Here is a 23,049-nt window from a genome sequence, read left to right as displayed (position 1 = left end):
GCATAAGGACTCTGCCGTCTCGGCACCTCGCCACCAGCACTTGTTGGGCATACACCGGTCTCCGAACGAGGACACTGACTACCCCCGATGACGAATTCTCCCCACCTAGTAACTTTCGCCCGCCGGCAGTTGGCGCGTCCCTCCGGTCCTCTACCGAGCGGTACGTGAACATTTTCACGTCCTCCCCGTCCTTGTCCTTCCTTTCCGCACCGCTTCCATACGTCATTCTCTTGGACCCGGACTTTACGTGTTCACAGCGTCGCATAAAGATCCACGGACGGCGCCGCGGACTACCCATACATGGTACTCTATCACAGATGCTGCCACACGTGCTCCTCGCAAGACGGGCTTATGCTCTCGATTTTCGCTCGATATCGGTTTTACTTTGACTCCCCCAGCGATCCTAAAACAGTCGGTCTAGCCCTCAGGTCCGTTGCATATTTGTATCTCTAAGTCACTAATATTGGGCCACGTTCACCGTCCGGCCGGTCGAAGAGACACACCGTGGCACATTATCCGCAACGCATCTCCATCCAGTCGCTCGGTTTCCATGACTTAATCTATTTAATTATCAAAACATTGTGTACTTATATCAAATGTCCGGTGAATGTTACGGTTAGTCACAGACTTTCGTATTCTCCAAGTAATGTCACTCTTTGCTCCCCGCACAACCGACTGAGTCTCGATGCATCCGGATTTAAAAACGACCCTAAAAATAATGAGTCCCATATTCCCCTATTCACCCTCATCCACAGTCGGGAAAGTGGACTTACCAATTGGGTTTGCTCAACTACCGACAAAACGTTCTAACTTATCACTCTTGTTTATTCAACTGTCCACGTACGTTCAGTCGCTGTAGCGACTAATGTCCGGTCCCGCGCGCGGTTTTTGATTTTCGACAGCAAATAAAAGCCAACCGGATATTGAGGTTTTAGATGTGAAAGGCAATAACATTAAGTTCACCATTCAAAAGACTGTGATAATGTAATTGCCGTACTCAGTACATAGAAAACCTCGCAAACAATCACCAATTCCGAAGGACATGGTGGATTTTGTACCCCTATATAATATATGATAGCCGGTCAGACCGTCTACGGACGGTTAACCAACGACCAAGACGACTCTCGATTTTCTCATATTTCAAATAAAACTATATACGCCGAAACACTTTTTGGTCTACACAGACCGGTCAGGTTTTTATTCCACTGATCCATGATTGTACATCCGTACCGACGATTCAGAGAGTTTATCACGTTTTCACAATCGTATGTCGCAATGGAAATTTATAATTTCTAGAATTTTCTTGAAAACAAAGAATTTTAGGAAAAATCTTTTGTAGGAAAAGTTTTGCTTTTGTGGATGAGAAAAATGTTACAAAAAATAGATGAGACCGTTACATTTTATTTGCATTTTTTTTTTTTTTTGGCAAAACTCCAAAAATGCTAATTCAAAAAATCATACTCTGAGACCTCACACATGATCCCTTCCGTGCCCCCTCCTATCCTTTCTTCCCCTCCCCCCTTCCCCCGCGCCCCGATGCACCGCCACTTGGGCCAATAGACCCTCCGCGTGGTCTACCCCTGACCCTGTTTACTTGATTTTGTACCCCGTAAATGCCCCAGACTCCGCGAACAACACGTGTCCCGGGAGAAGTCTGACGTAATCCTCGGTTCGCACGACGTATCAGCTTAAATCCACGTCCTGAAACTGATCCCGAAGGTCATTGGAACTAAGTAACGAACGTGAATTTTGCACGCAGACTTCATCTAAAACTATAAATAAACCCTCTAACGACAACGCGACCTTGGATCGCGTCGAACGCCGAATGTAATCTTAGGTGGGACCTAAAGGATTGAATCGCTGGATCTTGGTGGTGGTAGTGCAACTAGGTATGTAAAAATTAGCGATACTTTGACTGTTCGCCCATGCACCTCGTATCGTTGACTTTTCAAACGATCCCACACTCTGAGTATAGAATTCCGTCTCCCAACCCTCAGGTCTTTGTGACATCGAATTCCCCCCGGACATTTCGTATTTCAGAAAAACAAAATTTATCGCCCCCGTTATCAGGTCGTGTTCTGCATGTTTGAACTTTTTATACTTCATTTTACCTGTACTAAAAGTTTCTTCCTGCCAATTTCTCCCCTGCCATCTTTTTCTGTCCCGCTCCCCCCCCCCCCCCCCCCCCTCCCGCCATACCTATCACATACAGCATGACAAAAGTTCACTTAGGAGTACCAAAACCCCTGAATTCGGTGATAATTTGAATCAGGTGTTTCCCCCCGCCCCCTTTTTCCTCCCCCCCTCGCTTCCCCACTGCTCCGACCATATATAAAGATCAGAAACTTTGTGAGTTTGATCCCCCTCACCATACCCCCTTCTGTGGAAACATGTCATGCCATAATTTCTGAGGACCTCAGAAAAACTGTTATTGATGCTCATCAGTCTAAAAATGGTTACAAAACCATTTCTAAAGATTTAGGTCTCCACCAATCCTCAAGCGCACCCTGACCAGTCACATAGTCCTACCGCCAACCTTTTGAGCAAGCGGGCGGTACGATAAAAGGTAATCAAATACAGCTTAAAAGTAGAGCATACGGAGTAACCCCCCAAACTTCACGGTATTCTGCCGGTCTCATGGCACGTCGGTTCCATTAGTACAGTCCGGTGACTAGTCCGGTAACCCGACCCGCACTCAACAAAGTAACTCTGAAATATGAGTAGTCTTTATTCCCTGACTGTTACAGTTACCACAACCCTAATCGGTCTAGGCGGCCTGACTGACTTTGCGATGACAAGTAGATCAGGTCTGTTCTTCACGTAACATTCACCGGAGAGCCAGACTTCTGCACCACGGTATCTCCGTGGGTTTCTTGGGACCGGTGTTCTGAAGACTACGTTACCAGATCAGAGACCTGTCTGCTCAGTTTCTACCTTGAAACTATACCCGCGGCATGTTACAAACATGTATGCCCATAAAAACCGCTTTGGTTACTCAGACACAAGGAACCCTTTATAAGGACTTCTGGGGTTTCCACCAATCCCACCTGTCACTCCACTCCAAATGGAGAACAGTTCCACCACTTCCACTCTACCAAGGAGACAAGGAGTCACAAGGACACCACAAGACTTCTGGATCAATGTTCTCTGGACAGACGAGTCAAAGATAGAACTTTTTGGCCTCAATGAGAAACGTTATTTTTGGCGAAAACCAAATGCTGTGTTCGAACAGAAGAACCTCATCCCAACCATCAAGCGTGGTGGTGGGAGTATGATGGCTTGGGGCTGCTTTGCTGCCTCGGGACCTGGATGGCTTGCCATCATTGACACAATCATGAATACTGCATTGTATCAGAAGATTCTAGAGGAGAATGTCAGACCATCCGTCCATGGGCTGAACCTGAACCGAAAGTGGGTCATGCAACAAGACAATGATCCTAAACATACAAGCAGATCTACAAAAGAATGGCTGCAGAATAAGAAATTCTGCATTTTAGAATGGCCTAGTCAAAGTCTGAACCCAAACCCCATCGAAATGTTGTGGCAGGACCTGAAGCGAGCTGTCCATGCAAAGAAGCCCTCAAATGTCACAGAGTTGAAGCAGTTCTTTAAGGAGGAGGAATGGGCCAGAATTCCTCAAAACAGATATGAGAGACTGACCAACAGTAAGAGGAAACACTTAGTTGAAGTCATTACTGCTCAGTTACTGAATCTAAAGGTTCACATATTTTTTCACACATGGATATTGAATGTTTAATCATTTGTGGGTAAATAATGTTTAAAAAGTATCAGGGTTTTTTGTGTCATTTTTTAAAATCAGGTTATCTTTATCTTATCTAGATTAAGATCGAATAACATTTTAGGTTTGAAATATGTGAAAATTCTAAGGGGTTCACAAACTTTCTAAGGGGTTCACTGTATGTACACACAAACTACAAAACCGAAGTGTTCTCTCTTAATTAAATGATATGCATTGAAAAAAAGGCAAGAGGCAAGGTTATTTTATTTTATTTTTTTAAATAAGGAAGTGTGGCAAAATGGTAAGTGGTACATGCAGGTGGTGCAGTGCAATAATCCAGGGGTCTGGTGACCAAACAGAAACAAATGATGGCTGGCAATACACAACAATGTGTGTTGCACAGTAAATGATGATGGGTTGCAGTCCCATTTACACTTAATAATAATCCCACAAGAAAAATAATGCAAATGAAAATACCCAAACACAAACACGGTCACCTTTCCCAGTGAGTGCTGTAGTGCTGGTATTGAGCTTACAATGTTATTTAGTGTACAGTTAGTGCGTTGTTGTCTGGGTTTTGTGCTGGCCGTGGGTGACAGCTCCAGATTGGGTTTAGCCATCTAGTCTAAATACACAAGACAAACAAGACGATATAGACAGACTGACAAAAACAAACACTCCTGTTCTTTTAACACAGAATACCGGTCTTTCAGTCATTTGCATAACCACAACAAAGAAACAGATTACGTCGCTTTGTCCCCTATTTATACCGTCAAACGTGACACCCCTTGGTAAACGATTGCAGCCGCTCCTCCAATCCATGAGTGCCACATCATTTCCCTTCCAGGTCGATGAGTTAGTGCACCAAAGCTCCGCCCCCTTTCTAGATGACCGACTTTCTTTTAACCCTAGGAATGAAGCGTCAGGCCAAACAGTCCAAGGTACTCTGTTCCCGTTACTTAGCGCCCTCACAGGTCGGGAGGGAGATTTACTGTTTCTGTCACAGGAAGTTAGTAGGTTCATGTTGTTGCAGGGCCATTAACGGTTTTAAGTTCAACACCAACTTTAAATAAAATGTTGTTATTGTTATTAATCACTAGTAATAATTTGAAGCTGTGTTTTTTCAAAATAATAGAAGCCTGTTTTTACTTTAGTGAAGTAGGCTAGAATTTTTATTTATGTTTTCATTAAAAACTGTTTTTCTTTGTTTAGTAAATGTGCACAACATTGAAATAACTTTATGTAAATTTGTAACTGGTATATATCTTAGTCGTGTTTCCAAAGGCAGTTAAGTCTTAGAAGAATATATATATATATATATATACTATATATATAACAATATATATCATATATATATAGATATATATATATATATCTATATATATGGTCACTTATATATTAAGTATAACTGCGTGAAGGCACACCATATTGCTCAAGTATAAGTTGAGAAATATAACACCAAAACACAATCCTGAAGTTTGGGGGGGGGGGGTTGACTAATAATATTAGTCGTATATTTTTATATAGCGCCTTTCATAGTGGACCACCATCACAAAGCATTTACAAGGTACGAGACTAGGATGTGTGAACTATGCATCAGTTGCAGAGTCACTTACAACAACTTCTCACTCTAAAGACGGAGCACAAAGAGGTTAAGAACATAAGAAAGTTTACAAACGAGAGGAGGCCATTCGGCCCATCTTGCTCGTTTGGTTGTTAGTAGCTTATTGATCCCAAAATCTCATCAAGCAGCTTCTTGAAAGATCCCAGGGTGTCAGCTTCAACAACATTACTGGGGAGTTGATTCCAGACCCTCACAATTCTCTGTGTAAAAAAGTGTCTCCTATTTTCTGTTCTGAATGCCCCTGTATCTAATCTCCATTTGTGACCCCTGGTCCTTGTTTCTTTTTTCAGGCTGAAAAAGTCCCTTGGGTCGACACTGTCAATACCTTTTAGAATTTTGAATGCTTGAATTAGGTCGCCACGTAGTCTTCTTTGTTCAAGACTGAACAGATTCAATTCTTTTAGCCTGTCTGCATATGACATGCCTTTTAAGCCCGGAATAATTCTGGTCGCTCTTCTTTGCACTCTTTCTAGAGCAGCAATATCTTTTTTATAGCGAGGTGACCAGAACTGAACACAATATTCAAGATGAGGTCTTACTAGTGCATTGTACAGTTTTAACATTACTTCCCTTGATTTAAATTCAACACTTTTCACAATGTATCCGAGCATCTTGTTAGCCTTTTTTATAGCTTCCCCACATTGTCTAGATGAAGCCATTTCTGAGTCAACAAAAACTCCTAGGTCTTTTTCATAGATTCCTTCTCCAATTTCAGTATCTCCCATATGATATTTATAATGTACATTTTTATTTCCTGCGTGCAGTACCTTACACTTTTCTCTATTAAATGTCATTTGCCATGTGTCTGCCCAGTTCTGAATCTTGTCTCGATCATTTTGAATGACCTTTGCTGCTGCAACAGTGTTTGTCACTCCTCCTACTTTTGTGTCGTCTGCAGATTTAACAAGTTTGCTTACTATACCAGAATCTAAATCATTAATGTAGATTAGGAATAGCAGAGGACCTAATACTGATCCCTGTGGTTCACCGCTGGTTACCACACTCCATTCTGAGGTTTTTCCTCTAATCAGTACTTTCTGTTTTCTACATGTTAACCACTCCCTAATCCATGTACATGTGTTTCCTTGAATCCCAACTGCGTTCAGTTTGAGAATTAATCTTTTGTGCGGGACTTTGTCAAAAGCTTTCTGGAAATCTAAATAAACCATGTCATATGCTTTGCAATTATCCATTATCGATGTTGCATCCTCAAAAAAATCAAGCAAGTTAGTTAGGCACGATCTCCCTTTCCTAAAACCATGTTGACTGTCTCCCAGGACCCTGTTACCATATAGGTAATTTTCCATTTTGGATCTTATTATAGTTTCCATAAGTTTGCATATAATAGAAGTCAGGCTTACTGGTCTGTAGTTACCTGGTTCAGTTTTGTTTCCCTTTTTGTGGATCGGTATTACGTTTGCAATTTTCCAGTCTGTCGGTACCACCCCTGTGTCAAGAGACTGCTGCATGATCTTGGTTAGCGGTTTGTAAATTACTTCTTTCATTTCTTTGAGTACTACTGGGAGGATCTCATCCGGCCCAGGGGATTTGTTTATTTTAAGAGCTCCTAGTCCCTTTAACACTTCTGCCTCAGTTATGCTAAAGTTATTTAAAACTGGATAGGAACTGGATGACATGTGGGGCATGTTGTCAGTATCTTCCTTTGTAAAAACTTGTGAAAAGTAATCATTTAACATATTTGCTATTTTTTTTTTCTTCCTCTACGATTTTGCCATTTGTATCTCTTAAACATTTAATCTCCTCTTTGAATGTTCTCTTGCTGTTGTAATATTGGAAAAACATTTTGGAATTGGTTTTAGCTCCCTTAGCAATGTTCATTTCTATTTCTCTCTTGGCCTTTCTAACTTCCTTTTTGACTTGCATTTGCAGTTCTGTGTACTCTTTCTGCGTACTTTCTTTTTGGTCCTTTTTTAATGCTCTGTAAAGTGCCTTTTTTTCGCTGAATATTTTTTTTAATTGATCTATTAAACCATTTTGGCAATTTAGTTTTACATTTAGATTTGTCTACTTTAGGGATGTAATTGTTTTGCGCCTCTAGTACTACATTTTTGAAGAACAACCATCCTTCTTCTGTGGGTGTTTTCTCTATTTTACTCCAATCTACTTCTGTTAGTCTCTGTTTCATACCTTCATAGTTTGCTTTTCTAAAATTGTAAACCTTAGCTTTAGTCTTTACTTTTGAGGATTTAAAAAACACTTCAAATGAGACCATGTTGTGGTCTGAGTTTGCCAGTGGTTCTCTGACCTCTGTTTTAGTTATTCTATCTTCGTTATTTGAAAAGACTAAATCAAGGCATGCCTCCCCTCTAGTCGGTGCCTTGACAAATTGTGTTAGGAAGCAGTCATTTGTCATTTCCACCATTTCTATTTCATCCTTCGCGCTACCCACCGGGTTTTCCCATTTTATTTGGGGGAAGTTGAAATCCCCCATTAGTATGGCTTCTCCTTTGCTACACACATTTCTAATGTCATTGTATAACAGATTATTTTGCTCACCGTCTGAATCTGGCGGTCTATAGCATGCTCCTATTATTATGCCTTTTGAATTTTTGTCTGTTATTCTGACCCATATTGATTCGGTTTTATTTTCTTTGTCCAGGTTTAACACCTGGGCTTCAAGACTGTTTCTTATGTATAGCGCTACCCCTCCTCCTCTTCTGTCCTGCCTGTCTTTCCTATACAGTGTATACCCACAAATATTATATTCGTCCCCATCACTCTCAGATAACCAAGTTTCTGTAACACCTATCACATCATAGTTACCTGTTAGTGCAGTAGCTTCAAGTTCTAGAATTTTGTTTCTGATACTTCTAGCATTTAGATAAATACATTTAATGGTTGTCTTACCTGAGTTGTTGTTCTTGTTTTGATGCGGTCTCCCTTCTGTTTTTTTGTTGATTTCTCCCCCCTTCCTTTCTAGTTTAAATGCTTCCGAACCTGCTCGAGGATCTTTTCTCCAAGTAGACTAGTTCCCTTGTTATTTAAATGCAGTCCATCCCGTCTATACAGATAGTCCTCGTTGTAGAAAGTGGTCCAATGATCAAGATAGGTGAAGCCTTCCCGTGTGCACCACGTCTTCAACCATTGGTTTTGATTTATTATTTCCAGCTGTCCATATGGTCCTTTGCAAGGTGCGGGTAGTATACCAGAAAATACCACAGTTTTGGTTTTCTCTTTTAATTTCCTTCCTAGCTCTCTGAATTTGTTTTGCAGGGATTTTGGTCTGTCTCTTCCAATGTTGTTTGTACCGATGTGGACGACTACTACCGGGTCGTCTCCTGTTCGTTCTAGGAGCCTGTCCACGTTTTCAGTGATGTGCTTGACAGAGGCTCCCGGAAGGCAGCACACTGTTGTAGTAAGGGGGTCCAAACTGCGAATTGAACTTGCTGTGTTTCTCAATATGGAGTCCCCAACAATCATGACCTCCCTTCTTTTTGCTGTCTGGTCACCACTGTCAATAGGGTCCTGGATGTTGTTCCTTTCATTCTCTTGTTGTTGGTTCTGCTCATCAAAATTCTGAAGTGACTCAAATCTGTTGGTTGTTTTGATTTCTGGTGGTTGTGTTTGACGAAGTTTCTTTTTTTCCCTGCTTCTGCCTACCTGAACCCAGCTGTTCTGACCTTCTATCTCCCTGGTGGCTTTCAGTCTGTTAGGGGTGATGCAGACTTCCATGAATTGTGGGTGTGCCAGTTCCTCAAGATCCTGTTGCTGTCTCACTTCTTCCAGCTCCATTTCTAGCATACTTACTAGTTTATGCAAATCCTGGATCGCGCGGCACTTTACGCACACTTGGTTTAGCTCCGCTGGGTTTTCTCGGATTTCCCACATCAAGCAGGTGTCACAGATTACTGGCTTGAAGACCATGTTGAGGTTTTTTTTTTTTTTTTAAGTTTAGTTTCTTCTGCAGCTGTCAACCTGCTTTCAAACTGCTTCGAAACTGCTCTGTACTTTTCCACGCCTGTACTTCTCTCACTCCCTGTCGCTTCCACTCGCTGTCGCTGGGAAGACTGCCTCGTTTAACTGCGTTGTTCTGCTGTGCTGTTGGCTCCTCCCCTCGCCCGTGTCTCAAAACGGCGCTGAATTTGAATCAGCTGCTCCGAGTTTCAGCTTGTTTGTTATCAGAAAAACACACACGGCTGTTTGACTTTGAGCTGCTGCTGTGTTTCCCCAATGTCCTCTGTTTTCTGATTAAAGCAATTCAAGATGCAATTTCTCCTTTCTGCTTCGAAACTGCTCTGTACTTTTCCACGCCTGTACTTCTCCCACTCGCTGTCGCTTCCACTGGTTGTACCAGCTCACTTGCTCAGGGTCATACAGTAGCTGAGCTGGGATTTGAAGCTGGGACCTCCTGGTTACAAGCCCATTTCTTTAACCACTGGACCACACAGCCTCCTGTAATATATGGCTGGTGTGTGGTTACTACAATCACCTACCTGTACCTAGCAGGGTTTAGGACCTAGGGGAGCCCTGTGCACGAGGCAAGTTCACATAGTACTTCGCCGTGGACCTGCAGGTCTGCTGGGAGGGACTGCCGCTTGTTTGTTGTGGTTGTTTGTCAGTAGTTTTGTATTTGCGCTTGAAAAGAAGGAAAGTTCGGTTAAGAACAGGTTAACTTAATTCAGAGAGAACAGACTCACTCTGTTCCACTGAACAAGCTTTTATGATTCACTACACTGCCGCTGTGTTGTCTTTCCCTTGTGATTTACAAACTAATGAAGAAAGAAGATTTAATTTGGGTGCTAAAACTCAGGAGATTGCTCACTTCTATCAAATGGGTGAAAGAAATGCAGTTTAATAATTGTTCTTGCTGGACGGCTAACTTGGATATTTTTTTAAATGCGCATATTTTTTTCAACTGAGCTTGTAGCCCATGTCTTGTATTTTGTCGTACTGGACGATTGCTTTAAACAAACGGAACATTGCAACCTTGTGGTCATTTAATTCATGTGGGATGAAGTTTAAATGTACGCTCTCCAGATATTATTCATTTTGAATGAATTGTTTGTTGTGGTTGTTGCATTGAATTGCACATGCCAACTTGTGCAAGTGCTGTGTTTGTTTGTTTATTTTTGTTACTTTTTCTTGTGTTAAGCAAATAGCGCAAGTTGTAAGTTGTCAATCAGTCATTCTGTACTTCAATATTTTAGATATTCTTATATTTGGCACAGTAACTAGTTCTTACTGGGAACGTATGTAGTTGGCTATAGTTTAAGGGTTGACTGTTGCAGCGTGACCCTGCATAGTGGAGCAGATAACAGCATTTTTTCACAGGAATCGTTCAAATTGTAATACAAGTATGAAACTTGCAAAAGATATTCTCATAGGTGTATCTTTTCAGAAACAAACGTTAGCCACTTGAAAATCCAAGTTTGCAGACATTTTTCAAGATGGCCACCAATGATCTTTCTTCTTGCTACAGAAATCAACCTAGTTAGTCCAGCAAAGAAATTGAATTATTCTCTAACATTGAAAATTGTTTTTTTTTTTTTTTTTTTTTTGCTGGTTTTGTTTAAAAACCAAAACATTCTAGAACTTACATCTACAGGATGACAGTTTGCCATTCTTGGGCATTTCAACTTACTGCATGTTAAAGAAAGTGTTCTTAGTAAAGAAATCGATTTTGGTGATTTTTTTTTTTTTTTTTAGTTTATATTATTTCTTAATACATTTCTGTAGAATGATAATTCATACAAATAGTGTTGCATCTTTAAATAAAAAAGAGGTACACTCCTTCCAATATTTGTGGTCCAACTATTCAAATGTGTTGATAACTGTGGAATCAACTGTTTGATTACAACTATGTGGTACTTTAGCCTCACCAAAGTGGCAAATGCAACTTCAAAATCCTATCCTGTTTGCAAAAGCTGCTAAAATAATGCAAAGACACATGCTGGATCACAAGCCTAAATTTGATGGAACTTAACATGAAGAATATGTTGAAGAAGCTATTCCACCAGCGCCGTTTCAGTTTGTGGGCATGATTGAACATGGTGCAGATATAAAAATCGCAGTTAAGGTTTGGTGCATCTAAAACAGGCATGGCTATGGCACAGCTTCTTCATTACAACTGCTATGCAGAGTACAAAGAAGGAGCAGAAACACACAGGCACTCCAAAGATCATGAGGCTCAGTTCCCTGTTTATGTAGGAATGTCTGTATTTGTAAAGACAAGGAAAAGGCAGCTTGTAGAAATGTTCCATGACAATGGAATCGGCATTTCCTATGACAGAGTACTTGAAATCTCAGCACCACTTGGAGATGCAGTGGTCACAAAATATGTGGAAGATGGGGTAGTGTGCCCAACGGCTTTGCAAAAAGGGTTATTTACAGCATCTGCCATGGACAATATTGACCATAATCCAACTGCAACAACAGCAACTACATCATTTCGTGGCGCCAGCATTTCCATTTTTCAGCATCCAACCTCAGAGAATGAAGGTGAGATACGTGAACCACTTCAAATCAAGGAAGGAAAGGTGAAGACAGTTCCACAGCTTCCAGACTCTTTCACAAACATTCGACCAGCATACTTCACAAAGAAGAATCCAAATCTATCTCCATCCCAAACCTCAATTTTGTCTGTGCAATGTACTAGTTTAAGAAGACCACATCCTACACAGAGTATGAATGGTTGGAGAAGGTGAGCATCACTGAGAATTAGACGATGCTGTCAGTACATCATGGTCAGCTCACCATGCATCTCAGAAGAGAAGCAAGAAATTTGAAGTCGGCATCGCATCACTATTGCTTCTCCTTCGAGATAAGGAACAATCTGTTGCCACCATAAAGCATGTGATGGATACTGTCAGAGACACTGTAGCATTTCTGAATCCTGGACAAACACCAGTAATTACTGTTGAGCAGCCAATCTATGCACTAGCTAAGCAGCTCCAGTGACATTGGCCTGAGTCCTATGGTGAGGACAAGTTTGTCCTCATGTTTGGAGGATTACATATTGAGATGGCTATACTGAGGTCAAGTGAAACTCTGCTTCAAGACAGCAGATGGACAAGTTTCCTTGTTGAGGCAGGAGTAGCCTCATCTGGTACTGCAGAATCCTTCCTGTCAGCACCAAGTATTAGAAGAACACACCAAGCTCATCAGAAACAGCATGTTGTCTCTACAAGCTCATGAAGGCAGCATATACTGAATACTGCAGTGAAGCCAGGGCTCTATGCTTAGATTTTTAACTACTGGTCCCTCAGGTGACAGCTAGTGTTTTTACTGGCCCGGATGCAATTTTATCTGGCCCAATATATTTATATATATTTTCATGATTGTTTTTATTTTCAGTATGTTTCTAACTGTGTATGGTAACCAAAGAGAGCCCATGTCTCAAAAGAAAGCGGCCAAACGAAGCCTTTCAATATATGTTACTTCAGCCATTTAACATGTACAGTGAGTGTACAAAACATTAGGAACACCTGCTCTTTCCAAGAAATAGACTGACGAGGTGAATCCAGGTGAAAGCTATGATCCCTTATTGATGTAACCTGTTAAATTCACTTCAATCAGTGTAGATGAAGGGGAGACAGATTAAAGAAGGATTTTAAAGCCTTGATACAATTGAGACATGGATTGTGTATGTGTGCCATTCAGAGGGTAAATGGGCAAGACAAAAGGTTTAAGTGCCTTTGAACGGGCTCAACAGTTTCCCGTGTACATCAAGGATGATCCACTACCCAAAGGACATCCAGCCAATGGCAGTGGTCGAAAAATGGCTCATTGATGAAAGAGGCCAAAGAAGGCTGACACGAATTGTGCAGAGCAACAGACGGGCTACAGTTAGTCAACGGACAGCAGTACAACATTGGTGCTGAAAGACCCATAAAAGAATGTACAACTCGTCATACCTTGATGTGAATGGGGTATGGCAGCAGACGACCTAACAGAGTTCCACTTCTTTCAGCAAAACACAAGAAACTGCGGTTGCAGTGGACTAAGGAATGAAAACACTGGAGGATTGAAAAAACAAATTGCCTAGTCTGATGAATCCTGGTTTCTGCTGTTTCATGCTGATGGGAGGACTAGGGTATGGAGAAAACCACATGAGTACATGCATCCATCCTGTCACATGTCAATATTGCAGGCTGTTGGTGGTGGTGTGATGGTGTGGGGTGTGTTTTCATGGCACACATTAGGCCCCTTGATAAAAGTGGAGCAACGTTTGAATGCAACAGGATATCTTGATTTATTCAGCAGGTTAATGCCCTGTGCCACAAGGCTAAGATTGTCCAGAAATGGTTCCACGAACATGACAGTGAATTCAGCTTACGCAGTGGCCTGCCCCAGTCTTGCTGAGTGATACTTACGACTCCTGGAAAGATTGTGAATGGCATTTTTGACCTGAACACATCGGATCCCAAATGAAAAAGTTAGAGAATTCAATTGCGTATCTGGGTATCCATTGGGACATCTTACTGTGAGACTGGATATGATGTAAACGAAATGTTGAATTCACAACAAATAAAGCTGCTATTTTATCTGTAAGTCTGGGAAACTGATGCCAAACAAGGCAAAATGTTCGTCTTCATTTTTTTCATAATTACTCTTCATGATTTATTGATTTCAGCGCTTTCCTTTTGGCTTATTGGTTGCTTAGTTGTAGAAAACCTGATTTGTAAAAGATTTGCTGTGGGAACGAATACTAACACAGCACTTCATTACGCAGTCTCAGATTCTGACTGTAAAGGAAAAGTTAGGATTAGTTTGTAGTTATGTTTTTAAAAAATGGTTTTTAAATTAATTTTCAGCTTTTTGAAGCACCGGCCCATTTTCCTGGATTCGTGAAACGGAAGCTATATGCACTATATATATATTATACTAGTTAAATGTAACAGGCCCAATTGGGCCTGTGGTGCTTCATAACTACCGGCCAAACTGCGCTCTCTACCGGCCCCGGGCCACCGGGCCATGGTTAATGTTGAACCCTGGAAGCAGCTGTAAACTCAGAAGACATCATCAGTTTTGATAACTGGTGTGACAGACTGTGGCAAAGTGCCCCGTACCTGTGTGTATTTTGTGTTGTATGTTGTGTGTTAATGTTGGTGCATAGTCATTGGTACACGGGATATAAACGGGTCTGTGTAACACAAGTGTTTAAAATGTATATTTGTATTTAGGCACGAGGATTGCACAGCACTTCACGTGCAGATTTAAAAAGTATATAATGTGTGGACACGGGAGTGCACTAATTTAATACATGTGCAGTTGTACCGAGATTCCAATTGAATGATTGATTAGACTGGCTAAAATAATTGAATCTGTTCAATCTTGACTAAAGAAGACTACACAATGATCTGTCAAGCATTACAAATTCTAAAACGTATTGACAGTGTCGACCTGAAAAAATAAACAAGGACCAGGACTCACAAATGGAGATTAGATAAACAGCTGCATAAAAACATGCATGTTTCACTCGCTCTGGGTTGTGTGTTCGGTGAGAGGAGAACGGGTGTGTAGAGGAGAGAAGTAAAAACGAGAAAACTAAACAGAAAGTAAATATATAACTGGTGTTTTACTCGCTGTATGTTAGCCCACTGTTTGTTGAAGTGTTAGTCCGTTTTGTTTGTCTATGTATTTTGGCGTCAAGTGCCGTGTCCTGTTTTTTGTGCAACTGTTTTGTTTTCTAATAATAATAAACCATGCAGCAGCGCATTCATTCATCATTTCATCTCGCAGTACTGTGTGTTTTCTTCTGGTCTGATGTCACCACACACGCCATCCTGTTCACAAAGATGTTGTAATATTGAAAGACAGTAAATGTAGCATGGGTTTTGTACAAAAGCAGGGAAAACCGGAGTTTTTATTTCTCAAACTGACCATTTTAAGAACGATGACAGCAGAACACATGTTGAGGTCCTCAATACTAGATTCTGGTATAGTAAGCAAACTTTGTTAAATTTGCAGACGACACAAAAATAGGAGGAGTGGCAAACACCGTTGCAGCAACAAAGGTAATTCAAAATGATCTAGACAAGATTCAGAACTGGGCAGACACATGGCAGATTACATTTAATATAGAAATAGTGTAAGGCACTGTACGCAGGCATTAAAAATGTCCATTATAAATACCATACGGGAGATACTGAAATTGAAGAAAGAATCTATGAAAAAGATCTAGGAGTTTCTCAACTCAGAAATGTCTATCTAGACAATGTGGGGAAGCTATAAAATGACCAACAAAATGCTCTGAGATATAGTTAAAAGTGTTGAATTTAAATCAAGGGAAGTAATGATAAAACATGTACAATGCATTTAGTAAGACCTCATCTAGAATATTGTGTTGAATACAGTTCTGGTCACCTCACTACAAAAAGGATATTGCTGCTCTAGAAAGAGTGCAAAGAAGAGCAACCAATATTATTCCAGGTTTAAAAGGCATGCCATATGCAGACAGGCTAAAATAATTGAATCTGTTCAATCTTGAATAAAGAAGACTACACAGTGATCTGTCAAGCATTACAAATTCTAAAACGTATTGACAGTGTCGACCTGAAAAAATAAACAAGGACCAGGACTCACAAATGGAGATTAGATAAAGGGGCATTCAAAACAGAAAATAGGAGGCACTTTTTTTACACAGAGAATTGTGGGAGTCTGGGTCACAGTTCCACAAATACACTGCAGTAATATTATGTATAGACAGCAGTCTTTAAAGGGTTTTAGTAAGGTTTTACTGTATTTTGTGATTAGTGAAGGAAGTAATAACATGGTTTGGTAAAACAACATTAGGGGTCAAAAAACTTTACTAGGTTATGCTGATAACTATCCTGATTGTGTTATTATTTTAAATGTAGTTCTGCATTTCCTATTTTTTGTTAGGATATGCCAAGTAGAGAAGTTATTTCTGCTACAAAGGCTTCAAAACATTTTGTTGAGAAGGAGACAGCAGAACTAAAGAAACGTGAGTGTTCAAATTTAATACTGTAAAATATATTCATAACTTCTGAAGTACATATCAACAAGTACAGTGCCTATAGAAAGTCTACATCCCGTTGAACTTTTTTTCAGATTTTGTGTCAGTGCCTCAGAGTTTTGTGCATTTAAGTGAGGATTTTTTCCCATTTTTTCCACAATTTCCTACAAATTTGTAGACTTTTTTTTTTTTCCACTTGGATGTTGTGGGGTAGGATGTGTAGACAAATGAAAAAAAAAGCATTTTAGTTCCAGGCTATAAATTAACAAAAGGTGAAAATTTTGAAAGGGGGTGTAGACTTTCTATAGGCAATGTACATCTGTAACATACTGTAAATACAAAACTAGAGCCATTTGTATCATGAAAAAGTATGTTGCCATGAGTTTTCATTCATAGTATGAGCACAACATGTAAAAATTAAAGTAGGGAATAATTTAAGACACCATTGTGTAGAACTTTGACAGATTCTTGTGTGTTCATTGCTGCTTTGTATTCATTTATATTTAATTATATACAATCTCTAGTATTCTGAAGGCCTGTCTACCTGAACATGTGTTGCTGAAGTCCATTCCTTAATGCTTAATGTCTGTATGGCATCTTTCAATATGACAATGTGATTATCCATCTTGTTGGTGTGTATGATTTGTGACATATGGGACAGACTTTCTTATTGTGCCTTTTTTTCCCCCTTAGTCAATATTGATCCAACTAGGAGATACCTTTACATGCAGATTTTAGGAGGAAAGGCTTTTCTGGAGCACCTGCAGGAATCTGAGCCTTTACCGGGACAGATTTGCTCCACCTTTACCCTGCACCTGCACTTCCGGAACCAGCGCTTCCACTCCAAACCTGTACCATGTGCATGTGAGCCAGATCTGCAGGAAGGATTCCTCCTGAAAGTCCAAATGGACCACCTTGGTAAAGGTAAATACACAGTGTCCATTGTGAAGACACAAGCAGAATCAACCCACACTTAAAAGACTAGCAGCAGCTAGCCCTTTCAGGGTCCTTGTGACGAAGTGCCCGCCCCTGTGTGTATTTTCTATTATATGTTGCATATGGTGTGTTAAATGTTGGTTTATAGTCACTGGTACACGGGATATAAACGGGTCTGTGTAACACGAGTGTTTAAAATGTATATTTGTATTTAGGCATGAGGATTGCACAGTAAAATGTAATATGTGAGCACGGGGAATTGCACTTTATTAATTTAAGTGCAGTTGTACCGCAACTCCAATTGTCGGTACAGCTGCATAAAAGCAGCATGTTTTCACTCGGGTTGTGTGTTCGGGAGTGGAGAACGGGGGAGAGAGAGAGAGAGAGAGAGAGAGAGAAGCATAATTATAAATATCAATTGTTTTGTGTAGCGTTCGTCCACCCTCTTTTTGTCAGTGTCTATTCATTTTGTTTGTCTATTTATTTTGGCCTCACATGCCGTGTGCTGTTTTTGTTACAAACCTTTTATTTTCTGTCTGTTTAATTATTAAACTGTGCATCAGCGCCTTCACCATTCCAAAACCAGTGTTCTGAGTCAGTTCCTGTTTCTGGTCTGTCGTTACCCACTGCGGCCGTCTTTGTGACATGTGGTGTTAGTAGTGGGATTAAAAGCACCTCCTAGACGAAGACCAGAGTAGGGACTGCAGTTTGTGTGGATTACAAAAAAATAAATATATATATAAAATAAATAAAGAAATGGGGAGAAGCAGGAGAGGAAAGCGGCAGCAATGACTGCAGGAGGAGGAGGAGAAGGAACTAGAGCCCAGGAGGGAGGAAACAGCCTTTCCCATCATCTGAGGAGATGTTGGGCTAGGTGTTGGACCCGGAGTGGAGCAGGGAGGACCTTCCACTGGTTGTTGACCTGCTGTGGGCCAGAGATGGGGAACACTGGGAACAACATTTCTACCCAGTGCCCTTCGTGAACCCAGCAGCCGTGGTGATTAACTACTTGGCTGCCGATATGGGACTGCCCCAGCAGATTGCATTCCAAGTGGGAGGAGCCACGCCTACCTGCATCCTCAATGGGCTGAAGGGAGACGACATGCAGCTCCTATCCATTGCTATTATATATAGCGCTGGAAAAAATTAAGAGACCACTGCAGTTTCTATGGTTTTCCTATTTATAGGTATGTGTTTGGGTAAAATGAACATTTTTGTTTTATTCTATAAACTACTGACAACATTTCTCCCAAATTCAAAATAAAAATATTGTCATTTAGAGCATTTATTTGCAGAAAATGACAACTGGTCAAAATAACAAAAAAGATGCAGTGTTGTCAGACCTCGAATAATGCAAAGAAAATAAGTTCATATTCATTTTTAAACAACACAATACTAATGTATCAGCTCGGCTTTGTTTGATGGCTTGTGACCATCCATCTTCCTCTTGATCACATTCCAGAGGTTTTCAATGGGGTTCAGGTCTGGAGATTGGGCTGGCCATGACAGGGTCTTGATCTGGTGGTCCTCCATCCACACCAGAGTTGGGGAACATTGTCAGAGCAGAAGAAAGCAAGTTTTCTTCCAGGACAGCCTTGTACTTGGCTTGATTCATGCCAAAGCTGCCCGATTCCAGCTTTGCTGAAGCACCCCCAGATCATCACCGATCCTCCACCACATTTCACAGTGGGTGCGAGACACTGTTTCTTGTAGGCCTCTCCAGGTCTCCGCTAACCATTATACGACCAGGTGTTGGGCAAAGCTGAAAATTGGACTCGTCTGGGGGTGCTTCAGCAAGGCTGGAATCGGGCAGATTTGTCTTTGTGAAGGGCGCGTGAATCAAGCGAAGTACAAGGTTGCCCTGGAAGAAAACTTGCTTCCTTCTGCTCTGACAATGTTCCCCAACTCTGAGGATTGGTTTTTCCAGCAGGACAATGCTCCATGCCACACAGCTAGGTCAATCAAGGTGTGGATGGAGGACCACCAGATCAAGACCCTGTCATGGCCAGCCCAATCTCCAGACCTGAACCCCATGAAAACCTCTGGAATGTGATCAAGAGGAAGATGGATGGTCACAAGCCATCAAACAAAGCCGAGCTGCTTGAATTTTTGCGCCAGGAGTGGCATAAAGTCACCCAACATCAATGTGAAAGACTGGTGGAGAGCATGCCAAGACGCATGAAAGCATGAAAGCTGTGATTGAAAATCAGGGTTATTCCACCAAATATTGATTTCTGAACTCTTCCTAAGTTAAAACATTAGTATTGTGTTGTTTAAAAATGAATATGAACTTATTTTCTTTGCATTATTCAAGGTCTGACAACACTGCATCTTCTTTTTTGTTATTTTGACCAGTTGTCATTTTCTGCAAATAAAAATGCTCTAAATGACAATATTTTTATTTGGAATTTGGGAGAAATGTTGTCAGTAGTTTATAGAATAAAACAAAAATGTTCATTTTACCCAAACACATACCTATAAATAGTAAAACCAGAGAAACTGATAATTTTGCAGTGGTCTCTTAATTTTTTTCCAGAGGTGTGTGTGTGTGTGTGTGTGTGTGTGTGTGTGTGTGTGTGTGTGTGTATATATGTGTATATATATAATCGAATATATCTATATGATGTGTATGTGTGTGTATATATATATATATATATATATATATATATATATATATATATATATATATAATATATATATATATATATATATATTATATAGTATTCATATATTGTCGGTTTACCACGGAATGGTGGTGTAAACAGAATCACTGAGTAATGCAAAGCTTCTTACCTCAAAGCAATGGCTGAAAGTCCTGAGTTCGGTGTTCAAAGGGTTGAAGATAACTTCAGGTCACGTCTACAAAAAGGCAGGGGCTAACGGACTACCTACAAAGTGCACGATGCCTCCATCTGTTAAATACAGTGATGCACAACCCCAGGACAATTATCATCAAATAAACAACAAACAGTCTTTAATAATAAACCAAATCACAAATAAGCTTACTCAAACAAAAACAGGTGTTTACTAATAAAATAAAATAAAAAAAGACAAGATATAACTAAACTATTTAATACCACTGGCCAGTGATACTAATTTCCTTAAGGGAGATAATTAAACTAACAAACTGTATACATACAGTTTTAACTAAATAAAGTAAACGTTGCTGGCCCAAGTGGTGCTGGTTGTGTAGTGGCTTTAAAACAAACCCCTTCGGCTGTACAGTGCGTCTAACTATTAGCTCAGCTTCAGAAACGGGATATATTTTTTATTTCCTCGCGTCTGTTCAAACAAGTGTCAACAGCACTTAAAACACAGGGTCTCTGAAGGCTGGTTCAAAGCTCAGCAAGTGTCCTCAAAGGAAGAGCCGATTGAATGAAATTATTTCAAAAACCGGTGTACTGATTGTTTCTTGTCACAAATTATCGGAGGAACTCAGGGCTTCCCGGTCGCCCAAAATTAGTAAAATTATAATAACCTGGAAGGCTATAAGTAGAAATTAAGACAATTACGCTAATTTACTACTACTTTTTTTTTTTTTTTTTTTTTTATATATATTCCAGTTCAGTGTTTCTTTCTCTCTGCACTCTCTTTTTTCAATGAAACTAGCCCCGCCCCCATTACTTTACTTCTTTCTGATTCGTTGTATCTTAATGGTCTGACTTTTGTATGCTGCTTTCTAATAGTTTTTATACTGGGATAGTTTAACATTCTTTATTTTATTAAAGTGACAGTAACCACAGTAAGTTTTTATATAGACACTACATATAGACACATACACACACACACAGTACTGTGCAAAAGTCTTAGGCAGGTGTGAAAAAATGCTGTAAGGTAAGAATGCTTTCAAAAATAGACATGTTAACAGTTTATATTTATCAATTAACAAAATGCAAAGTAGTGAGTGAACAGAAGAAAAATCTACATCAAATCAATATCTGGTGTGACCACCCTTTGCCTACAAAACAGCATCAATTCTTCTAGGTACACTTGCACACAGTTTTTGAAGGAACTCGGCAGGTAGGTTGGCCCAAACATCTTGGAGAACTAACCACAGTTCTTCTGTGGATTTAGGCAGCCTCAGTTGCTTCTCTCTTTTCATGTAATCCCAGACAGACTCGATGATGTTGAGATCAGGGCTCTGTGGGGGCCATACCATCACTTCCAGGACTCCTTGTTCTTCTTTACGCTGAAGATAGTTCTTAATGACTTTTGCTGTATGTTTGGGGTCATTGTCATGCTGCAGAATACATTTGGGGCCAATCAGATGCCTCCCTGATGGTATTGCATGATGGATAAGTATCTGCCTGTACTTCTCAGCATTGAGGAGACCATTAATTCTGACCAAATCCCCAGCTCCATTTGCAGAAATGCAGCCCCAAACTTGCAAGGAACCTCCACCATGCTTCACTGTTGCCTGCAGACACTCATTCGTGTACCGCTCTCCAGCCCTTCGGCGAACAAACTGCCTTCTGCTACAGCCAGATATTTTCAAATTTCACTCATCAGTCCAAAGCACTTGCTGCCATTTTTCTGCACCCCAGTTCCTGTGTTTTTGTGCATAGTTGAGTCACTTGGCCTTGTTTCCACGTGGGAGGTATGGCTTTTTGGCCGCAAGTCTTCCATGAAGGCCACTTCTGACCAGACTTCTCCAGACAGTAGATGGGTGTACCAGGGCCCCACTGTTTTCTGCCAATTCTGAGCTGATGGCATTGCTGGACATCTTCCAATTTCGAAGGGAAGTAAGCATGATGTGTCTTTCATTTGCTGCAGTAAGTTTCCTTGGCCGACCACTGCGTCTACGGTCCTCAACGTTGCCCGTTTTTCTTTGTGCTTCTTCAAAAGAGCTTGGACAGCACATCTGGAAACCCCTGTCTGCCTTGAAATTTCTGCAGGGAGAGACCTTGCTGATGCAGTATAACTACCTTGTGTCTTGTTGCTGTGCTCAGTCTTGCCATGGTGTATGACTTTTGACAGTAAACTGTCTTCAGCAACCTCACCTTGTTAGCTGAGTTTGGCTGTTCCTCACCCAGTTGTATTCCTCCTACACAGCTGTTTCTGTTTCAGTTAATGATAGTGTTTCAACCTACATATTGAATTGATGATCATTAGCACCTGTTTGGTATAATTGTTTAATCATACACCTGACTATATGCCTACAAAATCCCTGACTTTGTGCAAGTGTACCTAGAAGAATTGATGCTGTTTTGAAGGCAAAGGGTGGTCACACCAAATATTGATTTGATTTAGATTTTTTTTCTTCTGTTCACTCACTTTGCATTTTGTTTAATTGATAAATATAAACTATTAACATGTCTATTTTTGAAAGCATTCTTACTTAACAGCATTTTTTCACACCTGCCTAAAACTTTTGCACAGTACTGTGTGTGTGTGTGTGTATATATATATATATATATATATATATGTATATATATATATATTATATTTTATTTTAGCAACCCTGATAAAGACAACTTTAGGTTATTAACAACATTTTGAATCGCCCACTTAGGTGTACTTACCCATACAGTAATGGTTACATTTCTACTTGAAAGTTAACGTTAGGTTATTATCATAACCCTGGTTAGAAATGTAACCCATTAACCTTCAAGGTTACTGCGTCCATGATTGCAGTAAGCTTGAAGGAAAAATGACAATGAGATCTGTGCGTGCCGTTCATTTATGCCCTCGCCTGTGGGACATAACTGCGTCACAGGCTCTGTGAGCAGCTTAGTTATATCTTATTCAGGTTTCAGGTCTTAGAGGTTAATACCCATGCAATAATGGTTACATTTTTGTTTCAGGGAACCA

The 23,049-nt window shown here is 40.4% G+C and overlaps 1 protein-coding gene across 2 annotated transcripts in view; it reads left to right on the top strand.

The window, feature by feature from the left end:
* cep76 (centrosomal protein 76) overlaps positions 1–23,049 on the top strand; it is a 101,108-nt gene that overhangs the window by 23,442 nt on the left and 54,617 nt on the right. For both annotated transcript variants that reach the window (XM_041248056.1, XM_041248054.1), the window contains exons 3-4: positions 16,209–16,290; positions 16,996–17,226. In XM_041248056.1, coding sequence (XP_041103990.1) covers positions 16,209–16,290; positions 16,996–17,226 — 313 coding nt within the window. The remainder of the gene's footprint in view (positions 1–16,208; positions 16,291–16,995; positions 17,227–23,049) is intronic.

The sequence above is a fragment of the Polyodon spathula genome, chromosome 4 (genome assembly GCF_017654505.1).
Source record: "Polyodon spathula isolate WHYD16114869_AA chromosome 4, ASM1765450v1, whole genome shotgun sequence".
Lineage (NCBI taxonomy): Eukaryota > Metazoa > Chordata > Actinopteri > Acipenseriformes > Polyodontidae > Polyodon > Polyodon spathula.
This window is presented reverse-complemented; position numbering and strand designations above follow the sequence as displayed.